Consider the following 24,544-nt stretch of genomic DNA (forward strand, 5'->3'; position numbering starts at 1 on the left):
GAACAGCGCTAGGCACAAGTTGGCGTGTTTCCCATTTCAAGTAGTGACCCTTGGTTCTCACCTGACCATCCAGGGAGGCAGCGGCAATGGCCCGTGGTGGGGTGGCAGCCATCCGCATGGCTGCAGTCACAGCGCTCGGCACAGTTCAGCCCATACGTGCCATCCTGCATGGAAGATAGCAATGAGGGATGGGAATCCCATGGTGGGAGATGAGAGGGACCTCAGTCAGCCATTTCAGAAACAGCACCCTCCCCTCACAAACACCTCTCAGCAGCATGCATTACAATCACTTCTACCCATGTCTTCTTGGCACCCCAAATATAGGCTAGGCTGCAAGAGGTAAGCATTTTTAAATCACTCAAACCTTAGTTTATGTCTACCATACGAATGGTGAACCAACTATGCCAATATGCTGATGTGCATATAGGCAAATATAGGTAAACATGCCAATTAATTAAAAGAATCTTTATCTTACCATGAGCCACAACTCATAAAAATACTGTCTTTTTGTTCCTAAAGATTTTTATAAAATATTTCAGTACTCCTTACAGGGCATTTTTTTCCCCATTGAGGTATAATTGACATACATTTTATTAGTTTCAGGTCTAAAATATAATGATTCGTTATTTGTTTATATTGTGAAATGATCACCACAATAAGTTAACATCTGCCACCATACACGGTTCCAGAATTTTATTCTCCTACAAGGCATTCTATTCATTAGTGAAAAGGGAAGTCCCTGACCCAGATAAAGAAAGCCTAAAATTTTAAAAATAACAGTTCTAATGATGAAGATCATTTCCATAAACTGCCGAAGAGATACACAGAATTAGGAGAAATTAACATCTTTTGTCACTTTTCCTAATTAGCATCCTCCTCTCCATGATGCCATCTAAACCACATGAAACATTCTGATTCAACCTCCTGAGCGAGGATGCAGTGTGTGTCAGGCACACCGCCCCCCACACACACCTGCCCTCATCCCCTCCCAGACCTTAATGTTTTCACATGCACATCTGCATTGGTGGTCCAGCAGAGATGAGACTCTTCACAGACGTGATCATTTAGTTTATGGGAGAGGAATGAAAGTTCTGCATTTATAAGCCCTGCTCTTTTGCCAGGTCCTGACTGAGGGAGAGCACTACAAACCTCCCACAGCACCAAGCTGCAAAATTACCAAGAGGGAGGCACCGAGAACCAGCATTAAACAGGTAGTGGGTGTTAGATGGCATAATCACTTGTCTAGTGCTTACTAAAATAAAATATTAAAAAAACATTTTTAGGTTCTACTAATGTTTGTTCAGGCTTATAGGATTTAGCTTTGCCACACTGTGAGCCACTAAACCATCTTCAGCCTTTGCTGATTTATTAATGCATCTAATAATATACCAAAAAAGTACAAGATTGTGCTGGGGGCTTTGCTTTGTCCACACTCAGACTGGGAGTGAAGGGTGATCTTCAAGCCCATCTCAGAGCACTAATAATCTGTTCACTGGTGGATGACAGGAGGCAAAGCTAAGCTAACTTTGTCCTAGGGGTTTGGAGGGCATGGAATAGCCCCCGGTGAGATGCTCTCTAGCTGCCAAATGGGCTGCACTTAATGAGGAGGAAGCCCAGGGAGAAAAGCGTTCTGTGGAAGGCCCCCCTCGAGAGGGCCAGTTCAGGGGGTCATCGTGTCACCTCACCATCAGATGCTCCCCGGGAGGCAAAGAACACACACCACTGAGAGAATGCTTAATGGCTCGAGAGCATAGGGAGAAAGAGCAATGGAAAAGAGGGAAGGAAACTGTCCCCGTGCGTGAGAGGAAGCAAGTGAAATGGGCTGTTACTACAGAATGCACTACCCATTGCCCACCCTGTTGGCCTGCGGCAGACTCGGCACAGGGGTTCTGATGATGGGTGTCTCCAAAGTAGGTCAAGGGAACAGAGTCAGCCTTGAACCATGGAAATCTATGGAGATTTGTGTGACTTCAGAGATATCTGTGTTAAAAGGTGGCTGTTTCCAAACCCTTCACCACCTCACTGAGGCTTTCTGTGACACCATCACCACCCCCCTTTCAATGTCCTGCCACTTTCCACCCCAAAGCCTGGAGTATTTCCATTATAATGGAAACACAATATTTGGAGAGTTGACAGGCATACACTGGGTGTTTGACAAATGCTGGTGACTGGCTGCCATGAAGATATGGGTATTTTAGAATAAGGAAAACAGAGGGGAATGGTGGCGGGAACCAGGAGAGAGAGGAAGGAAGGGATTCTCACAAAGCTGCCTAACTAATTTCCACATCTATTCCTTTTCCTATCCTGTATCCAATCTGAGTTGAAACACCTCAATTCTTCTAGTAGTCACTATGGTTTGGTTCACTATCAGGCACTTTAAATCATGAAGTCTGCAAAAATAAGCTAACCCTCTGGCATCAGCTCCTCCCGGCCCTCCCAGTTGGGTCATACCTGGCAGGGAAATTCACATTTCTCCCCACGCCATCCAGGTGCACAGGTGCAGGTCCCATCCAGGGTGTTGCAGGCTCCGCCGTTGAGGCACTGGCATGTTAAGTTACAGCCAAAGCCCCATGTGCCACTGGGACAGCTGATGGAGCAGTCCACCCCATGCCAGCCTGCCACGACAAGAGTGCCAGGGCACATGAGCAAACAGAGGCAGCAGGGAACTCTGCCCAGCCTTTCCAAGCCACTCTTCACCTGAGAAACATCTCAGAGGTGCACAGAAGTGCCCCTGCCACAGCTCAGGGAGCATTGGCTCTGTCATGTAAAGCCTCTACCAGAAATGAACTAAAACACCCACACAGCTGTCAAGGATGCCAACACTGAGAAGCACTACCGGGCTACTGGGGGAAGAGAGATGAAGTGAAGATGTACAACGTACATCACTCACTATCTAATGCGCAATGATGCACATTGTGGGGTGCTGAGTTTTGTTCAGGTCAGCAAATGAAATATTTACATGGGAGGGAGAAGGAAAGTTTGTGTTTGAAAGAACAACCCCATCTTTAAAGCAGGAGCCCATGAACCATGAACAGTGCGTATCCAGGATCCCGGCTGCTGCAGCAACTGAATAAACACGATCCAGCCCCCACGTACAACCAGGTGCTTGGCTGCATTTCTTGTCAGGACTCCAGGCCAATCAATTTACGGGAATGGACACATGTCTGCTTGCTTACTCCTCACCAAATCACAGAGACTCACAGACTTTTGGAGCTGGCAGCGACTTCAGAGATCATCTCATCTGAGCCTCTCCCTTTAACTCATAAAAGCAGGAGAGCTCTCCCTGGATAAGGGTCTTGCTGAGTCCAGGCACCGTATTTCTGCATAGCTGGAGCTAGAATCCTAGTTAAAGTTTCTTTCCTGTGCCTTTAGGAGTTAACAGGACTAGGATCAGGTAACAGACTCATTCACCCACTCACCTGCTTTGCAAGTACAAGACCCATCCACTGGAGAGCAGACAGCATCGTTTTTACAGCCGCAGAGAGAGGAACAATTTATCCCATAGGTTCCCAGAGGGCATGGGGTAGAACAGTCAATTCCCTAGATGGGCGCAAACAGGAAAATGCATGCAATTTTACCACATGAAATAAGGCCAACACAAATAAACAAAAATATATCTTGTCCATGCTAATTACAGTCCCTCTCTAATTTTAACACATTGTATTTTTAAGAGTTGTTATAACATCACCACTATACTAATTGTACAGATTCAAGGGCAATGCTAGCTGGCCTATATTTAGGATACAGTATTGAACAGGACCCAAAAAAAGCCTGCTGCCTTCATTAGTTTTCCTTGGTAGCAAATATAATTCAAAACCCTCTGTCCTTGCTCAGACAAGTAGATATAGAACAACAAACTGTAGCTGTACAATTACTGTCAATAAACATAAATATGAACTATACATTAAATTGCAATGCTTCCTAGACTACCTTGTATAATATGTAATATTATTAGTGGGTGAGGCAAAGAAATAGAACACACTCAGCCAGCAGCATGATTCAATTTATTATCTGACAGGAAGCATTAAACATAGAAGTTGGTTACCAAAGGTGACTGGAGGTCACTCTCCTTTAAAAACAGAAAAGACCCTTAAGGATAATTCAAGGGCTCAACCAAAGAATTGTGACACAGGTTAGAAAATCCTGTAAAGATCTCAGCTCTGAGACTTTATGACCCACTCATTCTATATTATGTGCTCTGGAGTAATCATCAACATTCTTCACAGTTTAATGTTCTCCTAAAAAGGGGAGAAAATAACTCAAGAACAACCCATTTTCCTTCAAAACAAAAATTTCTAATCTGTTGCTAAGAAATCCTGGAAACTAGGCAAAATTCTTCTCTGTTAGGTTATAGGCATATTTGAAAGGTCTAGATTCTCAAAGGGACTGAAAAACTTATATACTACTAATCCTTGGATATTAATATATAATAAATGCTAACTTGATGTAGTATGCGCCTTCAAATTGCATGGAATTAAAACAAAAACAGTTGACAATAATACATATCCTACTTGGAAAATTTCTTTGCTACCTATAAGACATGATAGAATAATTACATAGGAATAATTAAAATACATCTTCATGACATATATTAATTAAATAATTAAATATTAATGCCACTTTATAGTTTCACCGGCTTGCCCAGTCATCATTCTCAGGTAAGTATTTATATCTCTTATTATTACTTTTCTCTTTATTTTCTTTCTTGTTAAGGATGCGGTTGATTTTTAGCACATTCATTGGACTTCAGAAAAGGTCATATAAATCATGGTATCAATATGCTCCAAGTTGCACCCCTTATCTCCTTCCTCCACAGCCCAAGCCACTCACTTTGAATCCTGAGGCACAGGTGCACTTTCCTGTCACACTGTCACAGTCAGCCCCATTTTGGCAGCTGCAGATCTGTTGGCAAGCTTCCCCGTAGAATCCAGGAGAACATGTCTCATTACAGTAGAGTCCTGACCAGCCTGGCTTGCAGGCACACTCTCCAGACATGGGGTGACAGCTGAGAGACATGGATGAAAGGAGCAAGTCACTCTCGGGTAAACATGACACCCAAGGCCCGTGCAAATGTTGCTTTAGCCATATTAAATGTGTGGGTAATTCCATGCACGATAATTTAAACTTCACTCCCAGTCTTGGTATGATTTAATTAATCGGCTGAAACCTGATTGGTACCACAAATGTTGCATGAAATCAGCATCATGTTCTAGCAGGATGACTCTAAACAACTGTGTCCTTTTGTCTGAAACTCATTTTAATTTTTGTAAAGTGAAAGCACTAATTTGATAAGACGTCAACTAGACGAGACTATCTAAAAACTCCATCCAATGAACACTACCAAGTCAGTTCACCAGAGTGATGTCCAAGGAACTCCAGAAGCAGCGACCTTTTCAGTCTATTTCTTCTCTCGGCTCCCCATACCTGGTGGTGGAGCAGTTGTCCCTACCTGAAACAGCAGTCGCATTGATGGGTCAGGCAGCCAGCTGTCACTCCATAGCAAATGGACACATCAGCTGCCCTAAGAGCCACGGGTTAGCGAGGCTCACACAACAGGGTGCTCTGTAACGCTCAAAACACATGTGCTTCTCACCAAAGGAAAATGTGAACAATCACACTAGCTCTGCTCACAACTGAAAGACTGTTGAAGATGGTCTTTCTCCCCTGATGGAGATAAAACCCTCCTCTTAATTCAGGCCAACAACAAAACCCACTGTTTCATCCAAACATTTGCTAAATGACCTCTCACCAGAGGACTGTTCATAGATTTTCTGCAAAGAACCATGACCTGGGAGGGATGAAGATTGAGGCTGTGTACATTCCAGCTCTCCCACTACCTGGTCAACATTAGTGAAAACACATAACCCCCCTGTGCCTGACATCCTAATCTGTCAAGTGAGGGTCTCAGCCACACCCCATAATCTCATTTCCTATCTCTTTTTCTTAAAGAAAAGGCCTGTGGGTTAGATAGTTTGTTACTCATTTTTAGAAATTTATCTAAATATACTTTTAGGCCCCTATTGCAACTAAGTGCCCAGAAGCAAAGGCCTAGGCATCCATCACAAGCATTACTCAGGAAACATGGCAGGAAGAAATATTCAAGCACAACTCTACATTTAAAATGGTTTCTTGGGTATATAAGGTTTGGACTCATAAGACAAGAGTTTGAATCTCAAATCAACTTAGATCTACTCAGATCTACTTATCTGCTATTTATCCTTGGGCAAAATACCTGGCTTCTCCATGGCTTCTCAAATTTAACCATCAAACACGGAGCTCTGGTTCTTCCCTTTCTTCATTCCTCACTCAGTGTTTCCTTTCAACTGCTTTCCACTGAACTAATGGCACTACCAGCCACTCAGTGGTTTAAGCTAAAAACCTCACAGTTATTCCTGATAACCCCTTCTCCCTCATCTCCCATATTGACTTCATCACTAGGACCTAACCATTCTAACTCCAAAGTATGTCTTGAATCTATCCACATTGCTCCATCTTCAGTGTCACCATCCTACTCCAAGGCAAGGTCATCTGTCTCCTACACTCCTGAATAGCCTTCCAACTTTCTTCCCTGCATTCACTCATGCCTCATCACCTAAAAAGTAGATCATATGGTATCATTTTCCTTAAAACTCTTCAAAGACTCCCTTTGAAGCCTACACTCAGAATAAAATCCATACTGCTTAATACAGCTAGAATGAAGATTATTTATTGTCTAAACCAGGACATTTTTAAGAGTGAAAAGGGAGTTACTAATAAGTACATTAGGACGATAGGCCTAAACCAAACAGTTCCTGTGACACCAGATATATGATGACCCTAAATATAGCCCATAGACCTTCATCATTTGGCTACTGCCTTCTTTCCAACCTCTTTTTTCATCGTTATTCTCTCTTTATTACTATGTTCAACCGCAATAGATTTCTTTTAATTTGTAAGAGCATTGAGGTTTTTCAACTTAAGGGCTTCACATGGGCTATTCCATATGCCAGGAATGCTGTCTCCCCACTCCTGGCCTAGCTCTCTCCATCTTCTCCTTCCAGGCTCAGCTTAAATCTCTCTTACTTAGAGAGGCCTTCCCTGACCACTCATGTTTCAGTTAGGTCTCTCCTATTATTCTCTTTCATTGCACCCTGCTCATCTCACTTATCACAATCTGTAATCTTATGTTTATTTTTATAATCCTTCCCCTGTCTTCTTTCCCCTCTAGACTTCCAGCTCCACGAGGACAAGAATTCAGGGTGTTTTGTCACCTGGCCATGGACACAGTAGCCCACGGTAAGCACTGATTGAGCGAACAAGTGAAACTGTCAACAGTTGATGTGTGGTGGGGTCTGACTCCAGGGATCGTGCTTTCCCACACAAATCTGCTTCCCCTGATCTCTCGAAGTCATCCAGCAATGTTAAATTATAATCTGTATGTCTGCATACAAAGGCCAGATTTCCCCTAAAATTAGTTTTTTAAATGTCAAATTTATGACTTAAAAGGAATCACCATTAATTGCAGGAGACAGTCACTTAAGTAACATTTATGATAATATTGTAAGCGGATGCACAGACTAGCACTGAATGTATGCTAACACCATGCTAAGCAATCCATGGACATGATTTCATTTAATGCTCACAGTGTTAGGTATGATTCCATTTTATAAATGAGGGAAGAGAGACCTGGAAAGAGGAATTTATTCGAAGTCTTGCACAGGTAGTGGCAGAATCAAACTTGAACCCAGATTTCTTTCTTTGTTTTCACACCAAAGGAAAAGGAAGTTTGATAGCAGCCTTCTAGGGGGACTATATGTGAAAAAGAATTGCTAAAATTTAAATTTTAAAACTGCAAGGATAAAAGGGTGAGCAGGACCAATAAAAGCTTGTATTGTGCAAGAAGCATGGACAAATTTATTTTAGAAAGGCCCTACATATGAAAAAAAGAAAAGAAATATTCCAAGTGATGGATTGGTTAAAGTAGTTTACCTTAAGATACTATTTAAGAAAAAGGACATCTGGGTGGGAGGGAGGGAGATGCAGGAGGGAAGGGATGTGGGAACAGATGTATATGTATGACTGATTCACTTTGTTATAAAGCAGAAACTAATTTAAAAAAAGGACATCTTTTGGTAGAAAATACTACTCTACATTAAAAAGTAGAAAATAATATTCATGGTATAGATATAAATGTTAAGCAGAATAGACAATTCGGGGACAGGGAATTGAACTAAGCTAGAGGCAGGCAGAGAAATTGATATTCAATGCCCCCCACTGAGTATTAGTGCAGCACACTGGTTCTCAAATTGATTGACACCAAAATTAGTATTCTGCAATTTGTAACTATATGTAGGAAGCCAGAGCACTTTGGAGGCATTTGATGGGTTCTCATGCAGTCAGCTTAATTGGTAATGAGATTTACATGTTGTTGTTAGAGCAGCAGAGTGGAGGTTGAAGGGTAACATCCTCCTACCTGATTACTTCCTAAAGAACAGATTGCTTTGTGTAATATGAAGATCGGATTAAACACAGATAGGAATATCTACCATTTTTTACACATATATAACTAGATAAAAATGTTCTAGTAAAGTTTTTCAGTTTAAGAGTTAAATTATTACAGGTATCCCATATAATACTGGCTAAAATAGAATGAATCATTGAACTTCCGTTTATTCATTTCCTTAGATATTATTCATGCTCAAATATATGACAATTAGGTGGCATTTGCAAATAGGCACACCCTGATTGCCCACAGCTATTAAATGTCGTTATTAACAAGACCTAATATACATATCCCATGTGGAATCTCAGTGAGTCTTGAATTTTGTTTTCCTGCTCAAAATCATTTCCACTGGGCTTCCCTGGGGGCGCAGTGGTTGAGAATCTGCCTGCTAATGCAGGGGACACGGGTTCGAGCCCTGGTCTGGGAGGATCCCACATGCCGCAGAGCAACTAGGCCCGTGAGCCACAACTACTGAGCCTGCGCATCTGGAGCCTGTGCTTCTCAAGAAGAGAGGCCGCGATAGTGAGAGTCCCACACACCGCAATGAAGAGTGGCCCCCGCTTGCCGCAACTAGAGAAAGCCCTTGCACAGAAACGAAGACCCAACACAGCAAAAATAAATTAATTAATTAATAAACTCCTACCCCCAACATCTTCTAAAAAAAAAATCATTTCCACTATAAAAGTTAGTTTTAAGAAGTCCAGTTCACAGAGAGTGTCCTTAGGCTCTATAACAGTGCTGTAATTTAAAATACTAATATCACTTATAAATATATTTAAATTCATTTCAACCTTACGATAGCTTGCAAAATAAAAATGGGTACAAACGTTTTGTAACTCCTCCCACTAAGAGGTGGAGTGTAACAAATCTGGACTTGGTTGTCTTACCCGCTTTGTCTAAAAGGACATTAGCAAACATGACAATAACCAAAGGTTTGAAAAGTGTTTGCATGTTGGGGCTTGCCCTGTCTCTTGCTGCTGTTGGAAGCCACTTACAGAAGCCCAGGCTAACCTGCTAGATGCTGGGGACATATGGCTTAGTCACTCCCATCACCCAGCTAAATGCTAGACTTGTGAGTGAGGAATTCCAGGAATTCCAGCCTCTAGTTGATCTTCCAGATGAACATAGGCAGACCAGCAGAACAACCACCAAGCTGAGCCCAGCCCAAAGAATCGAGCAAAAAATCATCAGTTAACAAATAATTGTTGTTTTAGACCACTAAGTTTAGGGTAGGTTTTTTTTTTATGCAACAAAACTAACTGATACAAACCCTTACTCAAATATACGGCTTCAATATATGTCAATACATACATATCCACAGAACTAAAAATTTACCTAAAGACACTGTAAACTGATAGTGTGCATTGCATTAGTTATTTCATTAATTATGACAAAGACTTGTAGGATAAATATATATCATGTATTATGCAATAGCAAGCTACACTCTTGCCTGATTAAATGGTAAGTTAGACTTTCAATTAATACAAAGATTCTATGCCTTTTGGTTCAAAGGGAACCTTGTGTTTCTAGGAATTTTACATAGAAGTTCAAGATATAAGAATAGATGGGTGGCTTCAACTGTGAATTCAAAAAGACAGAGTCATATAATCAACATTCAACTGGTCTTAACAGAAATTTGTACAAGCTAATTTTAAAAAATAGCTTTCATTATTTAGGGAAGCCACTTCACAGGCTAATTGTTTTTTAATCTTCTGATTATTTGTTATACATTATTAGACAGATTTTAGAGTTCTTTTGATCCATGTGACTATCAAATAAGTTCATGTACTTGTTTGTTAAAGCATACGTGCTTAGGTACACATGACCTATGTCAAAATTATATGGTACTGACGTCAACCTAATAACTGTCCACTTTCACCTTGCAGCTACTAATATGGTAACTAATTCCAACAAAATCAACATTTCCTCTGCTTCTCCAATTCTTCTCATAGCAGAGATCCTTTGTGTAGGTTTATTAATCTATTTGATTTCAGGCTGCATCTGTATACAATGAAACAGCACACTGGCATTAAAAAGTCCTTAGCCATTACTAATGACTTGAGCCAAACTAATGAGCCAAACTCATGACTTGTCCCTAATCCTGCCAGCTCCTTCAACATTAAAGAGTTGAAAAAAAAAACAAAATCCTGCACATATTGTTCATTTTTACTCCCCAAACTGTCATGTAAAGAGTGGCAATATTTTCCAATGAAGAAAACCAGAAGTTGACTAAAGTAGCTTACTAAGTTGCTTGAGACACATTAAAAATGCACTTCTTTGATATGTCCCACTAAAATGTATTTCAGCACATACACACACACACACACACACACAGTGCAAAGTCCTTTTTTTTTTTTTTGGCTCCCAACAACGGTTTAAAGAAGAGACCAACTACAGGCTTCTATTTACTTTTAACTTTTGTGCATTTGAGATTTGATGTGGTCACAAGTTACCTTTCAGAAACATAAATGAAGAAACAGTTGTGCTGAATGCAAATAAAGGTAATTCTGGTATCATCTGAACTGCTATATAATGCACTGCATTTTTCTCAAACTCAACTTTTCCAGCAGTATGCAAACAAGGCCCAGAATTTTAAGTGATATGTATCTGGTCCTTGGGGGAGGGAGAGGAAGAAACGGTTGGATAGATATTTTCAGGGGCAGACAAGGTACAGAAAAGTGGGTGGGATCTTGGTTTCCTGTTCATAAATTCTTTGAGAAATTTTTGAGCCAAAAGACCCCTGTGAACTCTATGTCCAAGTAATCAATTCTGAACACGTATCTCACATGTGACAACCACACGTGACACACTGTCACAAAACTTCCACCAGTACACTTCTTGGCTAGGCAGATGTCAAGTAAAAGAGGCTGCAGTGAGAATCATTTCGTGATAGTTTTACATACTAAACTGGGCTTAACCTATGTCTCTCATTGTATCTTTGCTTCTAAGGGAATGTCACAAAATCCCTCTCTTAGGGATACATTCTACTAACCTCAGCAAGTTTAATATTTTCTGGTGGCCATTAATAGAGAATAGGGTTTCATATCCATCCACAGCCATCTAACAATTTTAGCACTTCTGACTTGTTCCATTAAGTGGAAAAGACTTCCGTTGACTTAGTGGTTCCTGCCCTGGATGACCCAGAGGCAAGAAGGGTCTCAGGGTGGAAATCTCTCTGCCGATCCTCCTTCTAAATAGTGGACACTGCGGTGAAAACTTTAATAGAACATATCGTTCCAGGGGCAGCTGACCCTCACCTATGAGTGTTGTCCAGGTGGCAGGGACACCACTTGTCACATTTGATGCCATAGAGCCCTTCTGGACACAGGCGCGCCTCACAGCGGTCGCCAGCAAAGCCTGCTTCGCAGAGGCAGGAGCCGCTCACGTGGTAACACTTCCCTCCGTTGACACATTGGCAGGTCTCTGCACAGCGAACTCCATAGGTGCCAACGGGACACTCATCCTGGCACCTGGAGGCGGGAGCGTAAGATGCGTTAGTCAGTGCCTTGTGAAAATAAACAGTTGATTCAGATAGGCTTTGTTATGTTTACAATGATATCCTTTTTGGATTTGACATTTATTTGATAATTGTACCATTACAGATATGAAAAGCATTAAGATACATTATAGTAGTGACAGTAGTACGAACTGTTTAAAGAAATAGCAAAAACAAAAACAAAATTATGAGCTTGGGATGAAAAGCATGTTTTACACCTAGTCCTTGCTAAAGGCATGCACAGCACTTTAGAAGATACCAGGAAAGGGAGAAAATGAACTGCCCTAGTGTGAGTCCCAGCCCATCATTAGGGAATTAAAATATATGCATTCTCTAAAAAAGAATGAAATAATACCATTTGCAGCAACATGGATGGACATAGAGATTATCACATTAAATAAGTCAGACAGAGAAAGAGAAACATCATACACCACTTATATGTGGAATCTAAACAAATGACACAAATGAACTCATTTACAAAATAGAAACAGACTTACAGACATAGAAAACAAACTTATGGTTACCAAAGGGGGTAGTGGGCAGGGGGAGATAAATTAGGAGTTTGGGATTAACAGGTACACACCACTATATACAAAATAGGTAAACAAGGACCTCCTGTATAGCACAGGGAACTATACTCAATATCTTTTAATAACCTAAAATGGAAAAGAATCTGAAAAAAGAATATGTATAATCACATTGCTGTACACCTGAAACTAATACAACATTGTAAATTACCTATCCTCAATTAAAATAAAATAAGATATATGCTTTCCCCATTTCAAAGAGAAAACTTGGTAGCAAACTTGAAATAAAATATTAATTCTCTTGGCTTTCACATTGACATTAATTTTTAATTTCAGCCATGTGTCCGCTCTTTTCAGAGCTGAATGGCAATCATTGCTCCTCATTTAGAAAGTTATATAACTAAATAAACAATTTAGAAAGTTATGTAACTAAATAAACAAAGTCCTCCTTAGATTTGGGAAAGTCTGAACTACTGAAATCAGGTGTCCTCAACTTCAAACTGGGGAACTCCTGCCAGGAGACGGTAAAGATGCTGGGAGTTCTCGAACACAAAATTTTTATTAAATGGGGTTTTGTCCTCTGTTGGGACGAAGGGCTACTAAATAGTAAGAAAAAAAAATTCACTTTATTGTCTTTTAAAAAATGGCCTAACCGTGTGGTCCCGGCATAAGGATCTGCTCTAGGTAAGTTGGATCTGGTGGGAAGCTGAGTTGCTGGAGGGAATTGAGAAGAGAAAATCATCATGGCTCCATGGAACGCAAGACTAGCTCTTGGGCCAGCCAAGTTTCTTTCTGACCAGGCAAGGTGATTTGATGGGACTTTCTGTAGCAGAAGGAGTCCTTTCTGCCAAGGGAGAGGAAGCCGGGGTCTCACCTACCCAGAGCGCCGCCACAAGCAGGGTACCCTCTATGAGTCTCAGCAGCCACCTCCCATGTGGCTCTCAAGTCATGCCAGACCCAGAGTCCATAATGTAGGTCAGCACTGCATTTTTTCAAATGGGTACAGGGCAAGGGCAAGTGCATGATAATGAATCCAAGCAGACTTCAAAGCAACAGCAAAGACGCTGAAAAGCAAACATTTTCCACAAGGCTTTGCATAGTTTTAATGATAGGGTGTGAGGACTAACAATACCAAGGCTGGATGGGATTCTATTTAAGTGCAGAGGATAAATCTTGAGAACACTTTGATATTTTTCTCGTTAGCTCTGGTTCTGGCATGTATTTAGGGAAAAGGGCCTCTTGCAAATTTGGTTTCACAGACTCTAGACACTTTAGGCTTGTCAATGGCAAAGTCTTCAAATCAACCACTCAACAAAGCATTAGAAAAGTTCTGGAGTAATTGAACCAAGTTTATTTAGCAAAAATCAGATGTGTGCTGCAAAGTTACACATGAGTAAACCTATTTTTAGACCAGAGTATTTTTTAAAGGTACTCTATTTTTAACTTGTAAGAAGCTTTACTAAGCCAACCAAGTCACTTAGTTTACTCCTTAAAGATGTAAACTTTGGAGAAAGAAATGCTATAGGACAATCACTGGGCCTCCTCATGGCTCCACTAAAGGCTGGCAAGACAGCTTGGCAACCTGTCTGTCCAGACTTCCTTGCAAGGCAGTACCAGAAAAAAAGAAAAAGTTATGCTCAAGGTAAATAATATCACTAAAAGAAACCCAAATGTTATGCTTTGGACTCCAGGATTTTAACTCAGGAAGAAGCACAGCTCTAAAAGTGGGGAACAGGATAGAAACGTAAAGCATGGAAAAATGTCTGCCACCAAATGACAGGGGAGCAATGTGTCTATTCTATCCTATCTTGGCAGGGACTTCCTTCTCTCTGAGAAAACAAAATCCATAATAGCTGGGCCTGACCCATATTTACCTTTCTAACATATACTTAAACGTACTGAGTTTCTGTTTTAAATGGCAAAAAGCCATTTGAATTTTACTTACTAAAGTAGCCAGTAAAGTTTGGTTTACCCTCCCACTTCTTTTTTGTCAATGTTGTACTTGTAAGAGAATCCTATTAATAATAGTTACGTCTGTTTCCACCTACCACACAAAAATGGTAGGGTATCTTTTTAGAAGTAGGTATTTTCCACCTTAAAAATAAATGCAATCATGAAGTAGCTTACACCCTTCTCATTGGCTGAATTAAAAGTCTTTGTCAAGCAGTCTTATCTCCCTTTTGGGCTCCTTTTTCTAAAAGAAGCATCATTTCCCAACGAATTTTATGCCCTTAATGTTGCTTTTGTGGTCCCATGTGGAATAAGAAAAGTAATCTTAGAAGTCATTAAAAGAGGAAATATTTTCTTAGGAGAGATGGCAGAGAGGCAGATAAAAATATAGCAATAAATATTGGCCATAGTAGAAATATGAAAATGTGAAGTTCCTATTTTATTTTTTTAGATTTTGAATAATACCCTGGAATTGGGAAAAATGGACAAGCATTAAGTAGAGATAGCCTAATAAAACATGACACCAATACCCAAATCAGTGAGGGTCACAGGCTTGTTTGAATATCATCATTTTGATTATCATATTGCATTTCACTGTGAACTTATGGAAAACGAAGTGAGTTAGCACATAAGGGGTGCCAGCTTCCTTTTTCTCCTTTGTCCTTTTGAGCATGGCCCTCCAAGAGTGACCTGAGTAATTGGGCCAAACCATGATTTAGTGTGAAAGAATCACATTCCTCTTTAAACTGGAATCAATAGATCGGCTGCCTACCTTTCAAACATCTAGAACTGCTGCTCTGGGGAAATATAAAGAACACCGGGAAAGAGCCAACTTTTCCACAATCCCAGAAACAGGAAAGAGTTCCTCCACTGAAGGCCAGTTCTGCATCCCCCAATTCCTGTCTCCAATTTTGGACTTCACCTCCTTTGGCCCACATTCTTCTTCACTTTCAGGGTGGTACAGAAGACAGCGTGGCAGAACTATCTCTGGCTTCACCTTAACAGACTCCATAACTGATCCACAGATCTCTCCACTCAGCTAACGCATAAGGAGCACCAATTATGTACATGGACTCATGCTAGGCCATCAAAGGCCCCAGTGCAATGATGCCATGACAACCCATCAGCATTAAGAACACTCTTTTAACCCCTTCAGAAGAATTTTTGTGAGGATCTGAAAGCCATGCTCTCTCCACTCATACTTGGCTGTGCCGCATGAGATTTCCTCACCACGCTGTCCTCTCAACAGTCCCACAAACCCTACAGCCTATTATGGGGGCATCCCATGATCTGCTCTGCCTGCTTACAAGGTGCCCGTTTTGTTTGTTCTGTTTTCTCTCTGTCTGGGAGGGCCATCCCCACATCCTGGGTACGCTCTGGGCCAGCTGCCTGCGGTGGTACCTGTTTCCCTCTGTCCTGACCTCAGTGATCAAGTTTCGCTGACTTCTCAAAACAGGGGAAATGGCAAGTCCCCAGGCCTTTGGGCTGCTTTCCCCACACCTCCTGCCACAGATCGTTCTATAACCACTTATTATTTCCCTTTCATGATGACAAATGTGCTTGTTGTCATTGTGTTCTCTGTGTGTGTGTGTGTCTGCATGTGTTAACTCTTGAACCCAGATAGTGAGAGCAGAATTGAAAACAGGAGTCATGTCATCAGTTCATCAGAAAAACAAGTTATAAAAACAAGTCAAGAAGCAAGTTCCCTCTTCACTTTCCTTCTCTTTCTCTAGCTCTTTGCCAGCTTTGCCTCAAATCTAAAACTCGCCTGAAAATTAGCTGTTGTCCCCTTTCCCTGTATTCTAAATAAGATGAGTATAAGCCGGCCCCTGTGTTTGTTGATTTTGTGTTTCCTTGAATTTGAGACTTAAATCCCTACAGGGCAAGAAAACCATTATATTTAAATTTTTAGGGTCCAAAAATATTACACAGAACTATTATTTAGGGTTCTGCTTGGTCCCATGCCTCTCCTTTCCTGACTCGTCTTTCTATATTAAGATGTTAATGCCACATGGATCCAGAACTCATCTAACAACATCATTTTCCAAAATACAATCATAAACCAGGATGTAGGGCACAAAAACTTTCTGAGTAACCCAATTACATGTTGTAAAAACCATGTGCTAAAGGTGTCAATAATTCATAACATCAAAAAACTAAGGAAAATATGTAGTTATATTAACAAAAGATGAAAAAGTCTTTAATGAAATTAAACAGATACTACCAACAAAAGTTCCTAATAAAAATAGGAATTAAAAAAACAAACAAACAGGGCTTCCCTGGTGGAGCAGTGGTTGAGAGTCTGCCTGCCAATGCAGGGGATACGGGTTCGAGCCCTGGTCTGGGAAGATCCCACATGCTGCGGAGCAACTAGGCCCGTGAGCCAAAACTACTGAGCCTGCGTGTCTGGAGCGTGTGCTCTGCAACAAGAGAGGCCACGACAGTGAGAGGCCTGCGCACCGTGATGAAGAGTGGCCCCCACTTGCCGCAACTAGAGAAAGCCCTTGCACAGAAACGAAGACCCAACACAGCCAAAAATAAAATTAATTAATTAAAAAAAAAAAAAAAAAAAACTACTCAAGGGGACTTCCCTGGTGGTCCAGTGGGTAAGACTTCACCTTCCAATGCAGGGTGTGCGGGTTCGATCCCTGGTCGGGGAGCTAAGATCCCACATGCCTCGCGGCCAAAAAACCAAAACATAAAACAGAAGCAACATTGTAACAAGTGCAATAAAGATTTTAAAAATGGTCCACATAAAAAAAAAATCTTAAAAAAAAAACTACTGAAGCATGAAAAAGATAGTAACAAACATGAAACTATACTGGAGCCATTTCCAATAAAATTAGAAAGAAGACAGGAATTCCCACTATTACCTCTAATTGTCAACATTCATTCAGAGGTTTAAATTAATGCAACAACTCAAGAAAATGAAATAATCATTACAAATCTTGAAAAGAAGAGCCTAACTTGTCTTTATTTGTAGATGATAAAATAACCATAGTATTTGCTAAAAATAACATGAGAATTAACTAAGAAGTTTGGTAGAGTGGCTAAATAAAAAAATATTCAGGGCTTCCCTGGTGGCGCAGTGGTTGATGGTCTGCCTGCCGATGCAGGGGACATGGGTTCGTGCCCCGGTCCGGGAAGATCCCACGTGCCACGGAGTGGCTGGGCCCGTGAGCCATGGCCACTGAGCCTGTGCGTCCGGAGCCTGTGCTCTACAACAGGAGAGGCCACAGAGGTGAGAGGCCCGCGTACCACAAAAAAAAGAAAAAAAAAAAATTCAAAGGCAAGTTCTTCTTTATCCAGAAATATCCAATTAAAAACTTAAATGGGATTTTTCAAAAATTACAAAATACTTATAAAAAAATTTAATAAGGAAGTGCAGAGTCTAAGTGTGTGTGTGGGGGGGAAACACCCTACAGTATCTTATTAAAAGTCATAAAATTAGACCAGAATTTGAGAAAGAAAAAAATTAGAGAGGAAGGTTAAAGGAATTCTTAATTCACAGATATCACCAAAAAAAATGATACCTAGTATCTATATAGTTTCTAGACATCACTCAAATTAATAATCGCTAGTATTTATACAGCTCATAGAAATCATTCCTCTACAATAATAGCTAATATCTGCAAGTTTCAGCACTGTTCTAAATGCTTTAATGTACTCATTTAATCCTTATAACAACCCTAGAGGAAAGTACAGTTATTTATTTGAACATTATAGATTAGGATGTTTCCAAGGACACAGGTTCCAAAACCTTTGCTTTGGCTATTATACTCTTCTGCCTCTCAAGCCTCTTTCTCTAATTTTACACACACATCTAGCAAGCTTGGTTATCAAGTCTTCCAGAATGCAACAGATTAAAGAGCTAATTAGAAGCTGTAAAAGCACTCTGGGTAACACTTTACCACCTAACACAAAAAAGGACAAGCAGTGGGTGTAAAAACCATGCACCACACGAGCATCACGTGGGACCAGAGAGCCCCGTGAGTCCCACAGGGTCTTACTCTATCAGCACTGCACAATGAAACAACTGCTATTCTTCTTTTTTTTTTTTAACATCTTTATTGGAGTATAATTGCTTAACAATGGTGTGTTAGTTTCTGCGGTACAACAAAGTGAATCAGCTATATGTATACATATATCCCCATATCCCCTCCCTCTTGCATCTCCCTCCCACCCTCCCTATCCCACCCCTCTAGGTGGTCACAAAGCACCGAGCTGATCTCCCTGTGTTATGTGGTTGCTTCCCACTAGCTATCTATTTTACGTTTGGTAGTGTATATATGTCAATGTCACTCTCTCACTTCGTCCCACCTCCTAGAGAAATGGAAATAAAAACAAAAATAAACAAATGGGACCTAATGAAACTTAAAAGCTTTTGCACAGCAAAGGAAACCATAAGCAAGACGAAAAGACAACTCTCAGAATGGGAGAAAATATTTGCAAACGAAGCAACTGACAAAGGATTAATCTCCAAAATACACAGCAGCTCATGCAGTTCAATATCAAATACACTGCAGCTCATGCAGTTCAATATCAAAGAAAACAAACGACTGCTATTCTTAAGAGCACACAGCATCATAAGAAGGTAACTTTATGCCTGACATACTTTTTAAAGATACCTAAGTACACATCCCATTTTAAAATAAATCTATCGAAAAATCTTTAAAAAGTAAAAAGTATTGGTGCTTGAAGTGGCTGTCCTAAACACTTAACTGTATAGAACTCATCCATCATGGGTTCTGATATTTTATTATTTTTTAAAAATAAAATATAATATGTTCAATTCACCTTTGCTGTATCTTCAATTCACCATTGCTGTCTATGATCCAGTTTCTATGCACTGAGTTGGGAAGGAATCTGTCAAACACACTGATACCTTACAGATGCTTCTTGGATGATTACAGAATAGTCACAGACAAATGGTAGTAAACGTGTTCCCTGGACCCTCCAAGCTCTCCTTTCACACCGTTACAAACAGTCAGAGAAGCACAAGGATGTCCCTTACCGTTCCCCTGTGTATCCAGGACTACAGTGACATTGGCCCGTGGTGGCATCACACGTCCCTCCATTATGGCACTGACATTCTTGTGAACAGTTCTTTCCAAAGCGTCCCTCGGGGCAAGGCTGACCACACACTGTGCCCTGCATTCAAAGAGACTTGGGAAATTAGATGGGCCTCCAGCCAGGGAAGGGCCAAAGGAGAAGGGAGAAAAGAGGGGAAACAAAAAGGGAAGAGGGATATAGGAACAGGGCTGCAAGATTAGATAAAGGAGATTTTAGAACACATACACTCTGTTCATCATCTCGAAAGTGTTAGAAATTCTAAATTGACTTATTTGCTTAGTAAGCCTAAATCTCAAGATATACTCATAGGTGGCAGAATAGTAATCTTAAGAAATACCTATATTAAAAAAATTAAGTTACATCAAATTATTATGGAAAACTAAGGAATTTACAAATCCTCCTAAGTGTTCTTCCTTCTGTCTTACATGTACAGTAAGTCAACAATACTTATTGAGCATCCATTACATAAATGACATCTGGCCCAAATGGAATATCCAAATGCTTCACCATATGTTCTAGAGAAAACACACTTTATCATTGGTTTTATTTCTTATAAGGAAGCATAAGAAAAGACTGACATTTTTTGTACCTGAATTAATGATAACATTGCCTAAGAAATACTTCAGCAGAAATAAACCTAGACATTTTATTTCAGAAGAAAATACACTTTTATTTTCAGCAGGTTCAACAAACATTGTTGGGCCAAGATCAATAGGAAAGCCTATTTCCTGGGGAGAAAAATCTAGAGAGTAACTTGGACACATCTCCTCACCCTAGAGGCTGTCTGTCTTGTCAGACACTGTCATATTTATTCCAGTACTATGTGGAAAAGCATAAGATACTTTGCCAATAAGTCAATGAAATATTCTACTATTTTCTACTTCACTCGTCTACGTAACTTGGGCTTGTAGCTTATCATCTATTTACTGGAGTTACTGTTTCAGCAAACAACATATCCCAAGTAACAGGAATTTTTACAATGTTTTTAAATGTTGAAAGCTGTTGCTTTGTCCTCCTTCTCTATAAAAAAGACAGACTGTGGGCACTCTGATATTGGAGACTAGCAAACACCAGATGGTTTTGTAAATGTTTATTCAGGGTAGTGTAAGAAAATACATTTCCTCTAACTCCTGGCTATCTACAAAGGCAGTTGGTGTGCTAATTAAGTCTCCTCTGGTGGTTTCTAGTTATCTACCAATGAGGAAAGTTTTTCCAGAATCTTGGAACTGAAAAACCCTTTGAGAGGTGATTCAAATCAATACTTAACTGAGAATCATCTATGTGCCAGGCATTGTGCTAAGCTCTGAGAATCAAAGATAAAGTCACAACCTTTAATTAGCTCACAACATGGTGAGGGGGAAAGATGTAAAAATAGCTCTGGCCCCTCCATTCTAGCACAACGTATTAACATGACTAAAGTAATAACACGCCTAGGGTCAATCCATGATAAGCAGGGGTTCTAGTGAAAATTCTCACTCTCTCAGGGACTAACTACTCACATTTTGTAATGGTCCCACATAAGCTTCAGAGATGCTGTTGAAATATTGTTTATAAATAAGGATTAATGTCCTACTTAAAGCTATTTGCTCACATCATTCCTATTAGTTGAAATACATACATGTGTATGTGTGATAGGAATATATATTCATCATGAAAAGTACCTAGGATGACTGCACAAAGAAATTGTTGTAAAGAGAAGTGTGAGTTGGAAGCTCAGCTATGCACATAAAAAAATGACCTGAAACATTCAGTAAGAAACATTTATCAAGGTAGGGGCCCCAGAGTATTAGGGAGGCTCCATTGGGCTGATGGAGAGGGCCATCTGCCCACCTACTGGGACTCACGGTCCAAACTTGTGGTTACCACTATCCCACATCATGACCCCCCTGACCCAGAAGAAGAACAAAGCTTCAATCTCAAGATGAGGCAACTCTACAGACAATGTCTACACAAAAATCCTAGGAGTAACATGCCTATAGCTCCTCATCCAAAGAACACAGAGCTCCCTGGACACTCTGCTATCCCAGCAAAATCCATCCCTTGCCAAGGACCAAGCAATGACCAGTGTTGGCAAAAGGTTGAATATAAGAAATAAAAGAAGAGAAGGAGTCAAAGATAATTCAGCATTTCTACCTTGGGCAACTAAAAAAGAAGTGTTGGTTTTAATGGGATAAAAAAGGTAAAAAAGGAATTGCGGTGCAACAAAGGATTAGGGGTACAACAAATTTGGTTCTATGACCACTGACTTTGATGGGCCTGCTTCCAGCTCAGTAGTACTTCAATAGCTCCCCTGTTCACCTCACCATGAGGCATCAATAAAAAGCCCCCTTGCACTGACTCCATTGCTTCAGAGTTTCCCCAGGCTCTGCTTCTTTGTCTTGCCCACTTACCATTTCCAGCTCTTGCCTTGGTTCTGATATTTCTTTTCCACTTCTCCCAGTGGTCTTAACATCTTGAACTCAACCTTACTTCCCGTGATTCTCACCAGGAAGTGGACTCCAGGTCTCCTTTGCTCCATGCCTACAACAAGGGCAATCCCAAACCAGTCCCATCCCATGTCTGGCTCCTAAGGCAGACATATCAAATACACATCTGTGGTCAAGTGAGGGAAAGTCAAGGTTTGGGAAGATCAGCAGATGATTGTTAAAGCCATGAATCCTAATGAGCTTTCTAGAAAAAATTTATAGTGACAAAAGAGAAAGGTAAGACTGGAACCAAGGAAATACTATAAGAAAGCAGTGTGTAAAAGAAGGGGGATTAGGAAAAGAGATTTTTAGTAAGAGAGGTAGGACAGAGGATTATCAAAAAGTGGAGGGAAAAGAGATTAGGAAAGGGAGGCGGATGAGCAACAGAGTCAAAAGCTTTGGAGAAGTGAAGCAGAATGAGAAGAGAGGAGTTGTTACTGGATTTGGCAATTAAGTCACTTGAACCCCTGCAAGAACAGCTTCACTACAGTTCATGGAGATGGAAGGTAATCATGAAGTAAATTGTTCTTTTATTTTCTGTATGTTAACGAAGGAAATAGACATTGGTCATTCACTCTTCTGCCTTCAAGCAGACTTATACACAAACCAACTCAGAGAAATACGAACCAATGTTATTTCCTGATTTCAGAGTAATCTACTTAGTAAACCAGCTTTGACATTTTTTATTCCACATAACATTAAACCTGTGAGACACTACATAAAGAGTAATGAGAAGGCCACGCACCACAACGAAGAGTAGCCCCCACTCGCCGCAAGTAGCAAAAACCCACACACAGCAACAAAGACCCAACGCAGCCAAAAAGAGTGAATAAATAAATAATAAAAATAAATTAATTATAAAAAAAAAGACAGAGTATCACAGTCAAAGTTTGGGAAGTGTTGTGAGATATAGCTTCCTCTTAAAGTAACATACTAAAACCTCTGAGAAGTTCTGCAATACTTGGAAAACTTGGCTTTCCTCAATGTGTCTCCAGATTCATAAGACCAAATAACTTTCTCACATAACACTTAACCTGTTGAGAATAATGTTCCCAAAGAATAATAATGATCCATAGAGCATAATTATGAAAATGCTTACTTAAATAGTTGCAGGGTTTGACAGTCCTTGCTGTCATGTGTAAGGCAAGATATTTCCCTTTTATGTCCTGAGGGGAAATGCAGGACAGATGGCCTACTATCTTTTCCATGAGGACCCTTAGTATACTTCAAGTTCAGGATTTAATCACCTTCTGCCTTCTCTGGACTGAAAAATTCCAGCTTTGAAATGGTCAGGTATTTCCAATTTTGGAATCTTTAACCATCAATGTAACTTTCTTTTGTACCAAAGTCCTCCACATGCGTTTTCACTTGAGTATCCTGGAACAGGGTGTTTTGGGAGGGTGGAAGTGAGCTTACCAGCCAGCCAGAAGGACACGAACATTCTCCAGTGACGTGATGACATACACCTCCATTTTGACAGGGGCATCTCTGCTCACACTGTGGCCCGTGCTTGCCAGGGGGACAAAGATCCTCACAGCTGAGGGATTAACATGTGACAAAGGACACCATGATTTACCCAACCACACAACCCTTAGGTTCACAGACACAGCAGCACCCACGGCCCCAAAATAGACCAGATTTCTCTGTCCAGTATTGTTCATTTCATTAACATCAAGGGCATCAATCATATTGGATGGAAGGGTCTTTCAGGGGTCACCTAGTCCTTCCCTTTGTTTGGGGATATCTTCTGAGTGATTAGCTTTTTTTGATTGTGGGGGTGGGGGACGATGCTAGGCTTGTGGGATCTTAGTTCCCTGACCAGGGATTGAACACAGGCCCTCGGCAGTAAGAGCATGGAGTCCTAACCACTGGACCACCATGGAATTCCCATGTTTTGGGATATTTTCTAATGAAACCATTTCAATTTGAGGAGAATCTGTCCTATAAGGGAGCACCAAGGATGACTCTCGTGGGTCACACGCTCCCTGGTGACAGGAACTTTCCATGCAACTTTTATAAAGCTCATGGGTTACACTGGAAGTCTATTTGGTGTGTTTGTTCTAACCTCAGAGGAGACTGAAACATCTACACATCACCCCATTAGTGTACAAAATCTTCATAATCAATTTTCAGCGTTCTCTTCTTCAGAATGACAAGCCCCCACCCCATATTGTATGAATACACCTTCTTCCCTGAGCCTTTAATTGTCTTTTTTACTCTCCTGTAAAATTGATGCAAGCTTCCCAAAGCCCTATTCAACTGTGGCCTTGATAAAAACCCATAAAAGCAATATTAACAATTAAAGAGTCTGAGATGATCATCCATTCTTCTGAAAATCAGGGCTTTCTTGGCTAATGCAATTTTTTCCTTAGCTCTACTTGTATAGCCCTAACATTGTCAGCAGGAAGTATTTACCTAGTCAGCCACATTTTTTTCAAATTCTAATTTTGTGACTTACAAGTGTAATTTTCTCATTAAGGGAAGAAAATTTTTTTATCTCCTACTTTTTTTTTTTTGCAAATTCTGCCTCTTAGTCTGTTTGCTAATACAA

At 40.5% G+C, this 24,544-nt stretch overlaps 1 protein-coding gene across 1 annotated transcript in view; it reads right to left on the reverse strand.

Annotated features, from left to right (window-relative positions):
- MEGF10 (multiple EGF like domains 10) overlaps positions 1-24,544 on the reverse strand; it is a 122,212-nt gene that overhangs the window by 33,953 nt on the left and 63,715 nt on the right. The window contains exons 6-12 of the mRNA XM_082620437.1: positions 23,410-23,530; positions 19,470-19,606; positions 11,740-11,952; positions 4,831-5,005; positions 3,420-3,540; positions 2,452-2,615; positions 62-164 (exon numbers count right to left, since the gene is read on the reverse strand). Coding sequence (XP_082476563.1) covers positions 62-164; positions 2,452-2,615; positions 3,420-3,540; positions 4,831-5,005; positions 11,740-11,952; positions 19,470-19,606; positions 23,410-23,530 — 1,034 coding nt within the window. The remainder of the gene's footprint in view (positions 1-61; positions 165-2,451; positions 2,616-3,419; positions 3,541-4,830; positions 5,006-11,739; positions 11,953-19,469; positions 19,607-23,409; positions 23,531-24,544) is intronic.

This window comes from Mesoplodon mirus (assembly GCF_964341445.2).
Source record: "Mesoplodon mirus genome assembly, chromosome: 5".
Lineage (NCBI taxonomy): Eukaryota > Metazoa > Chordata > Mammalia > Artiodactyla > Ziphiidae > Mesoplodon > Mesoplodon mirus.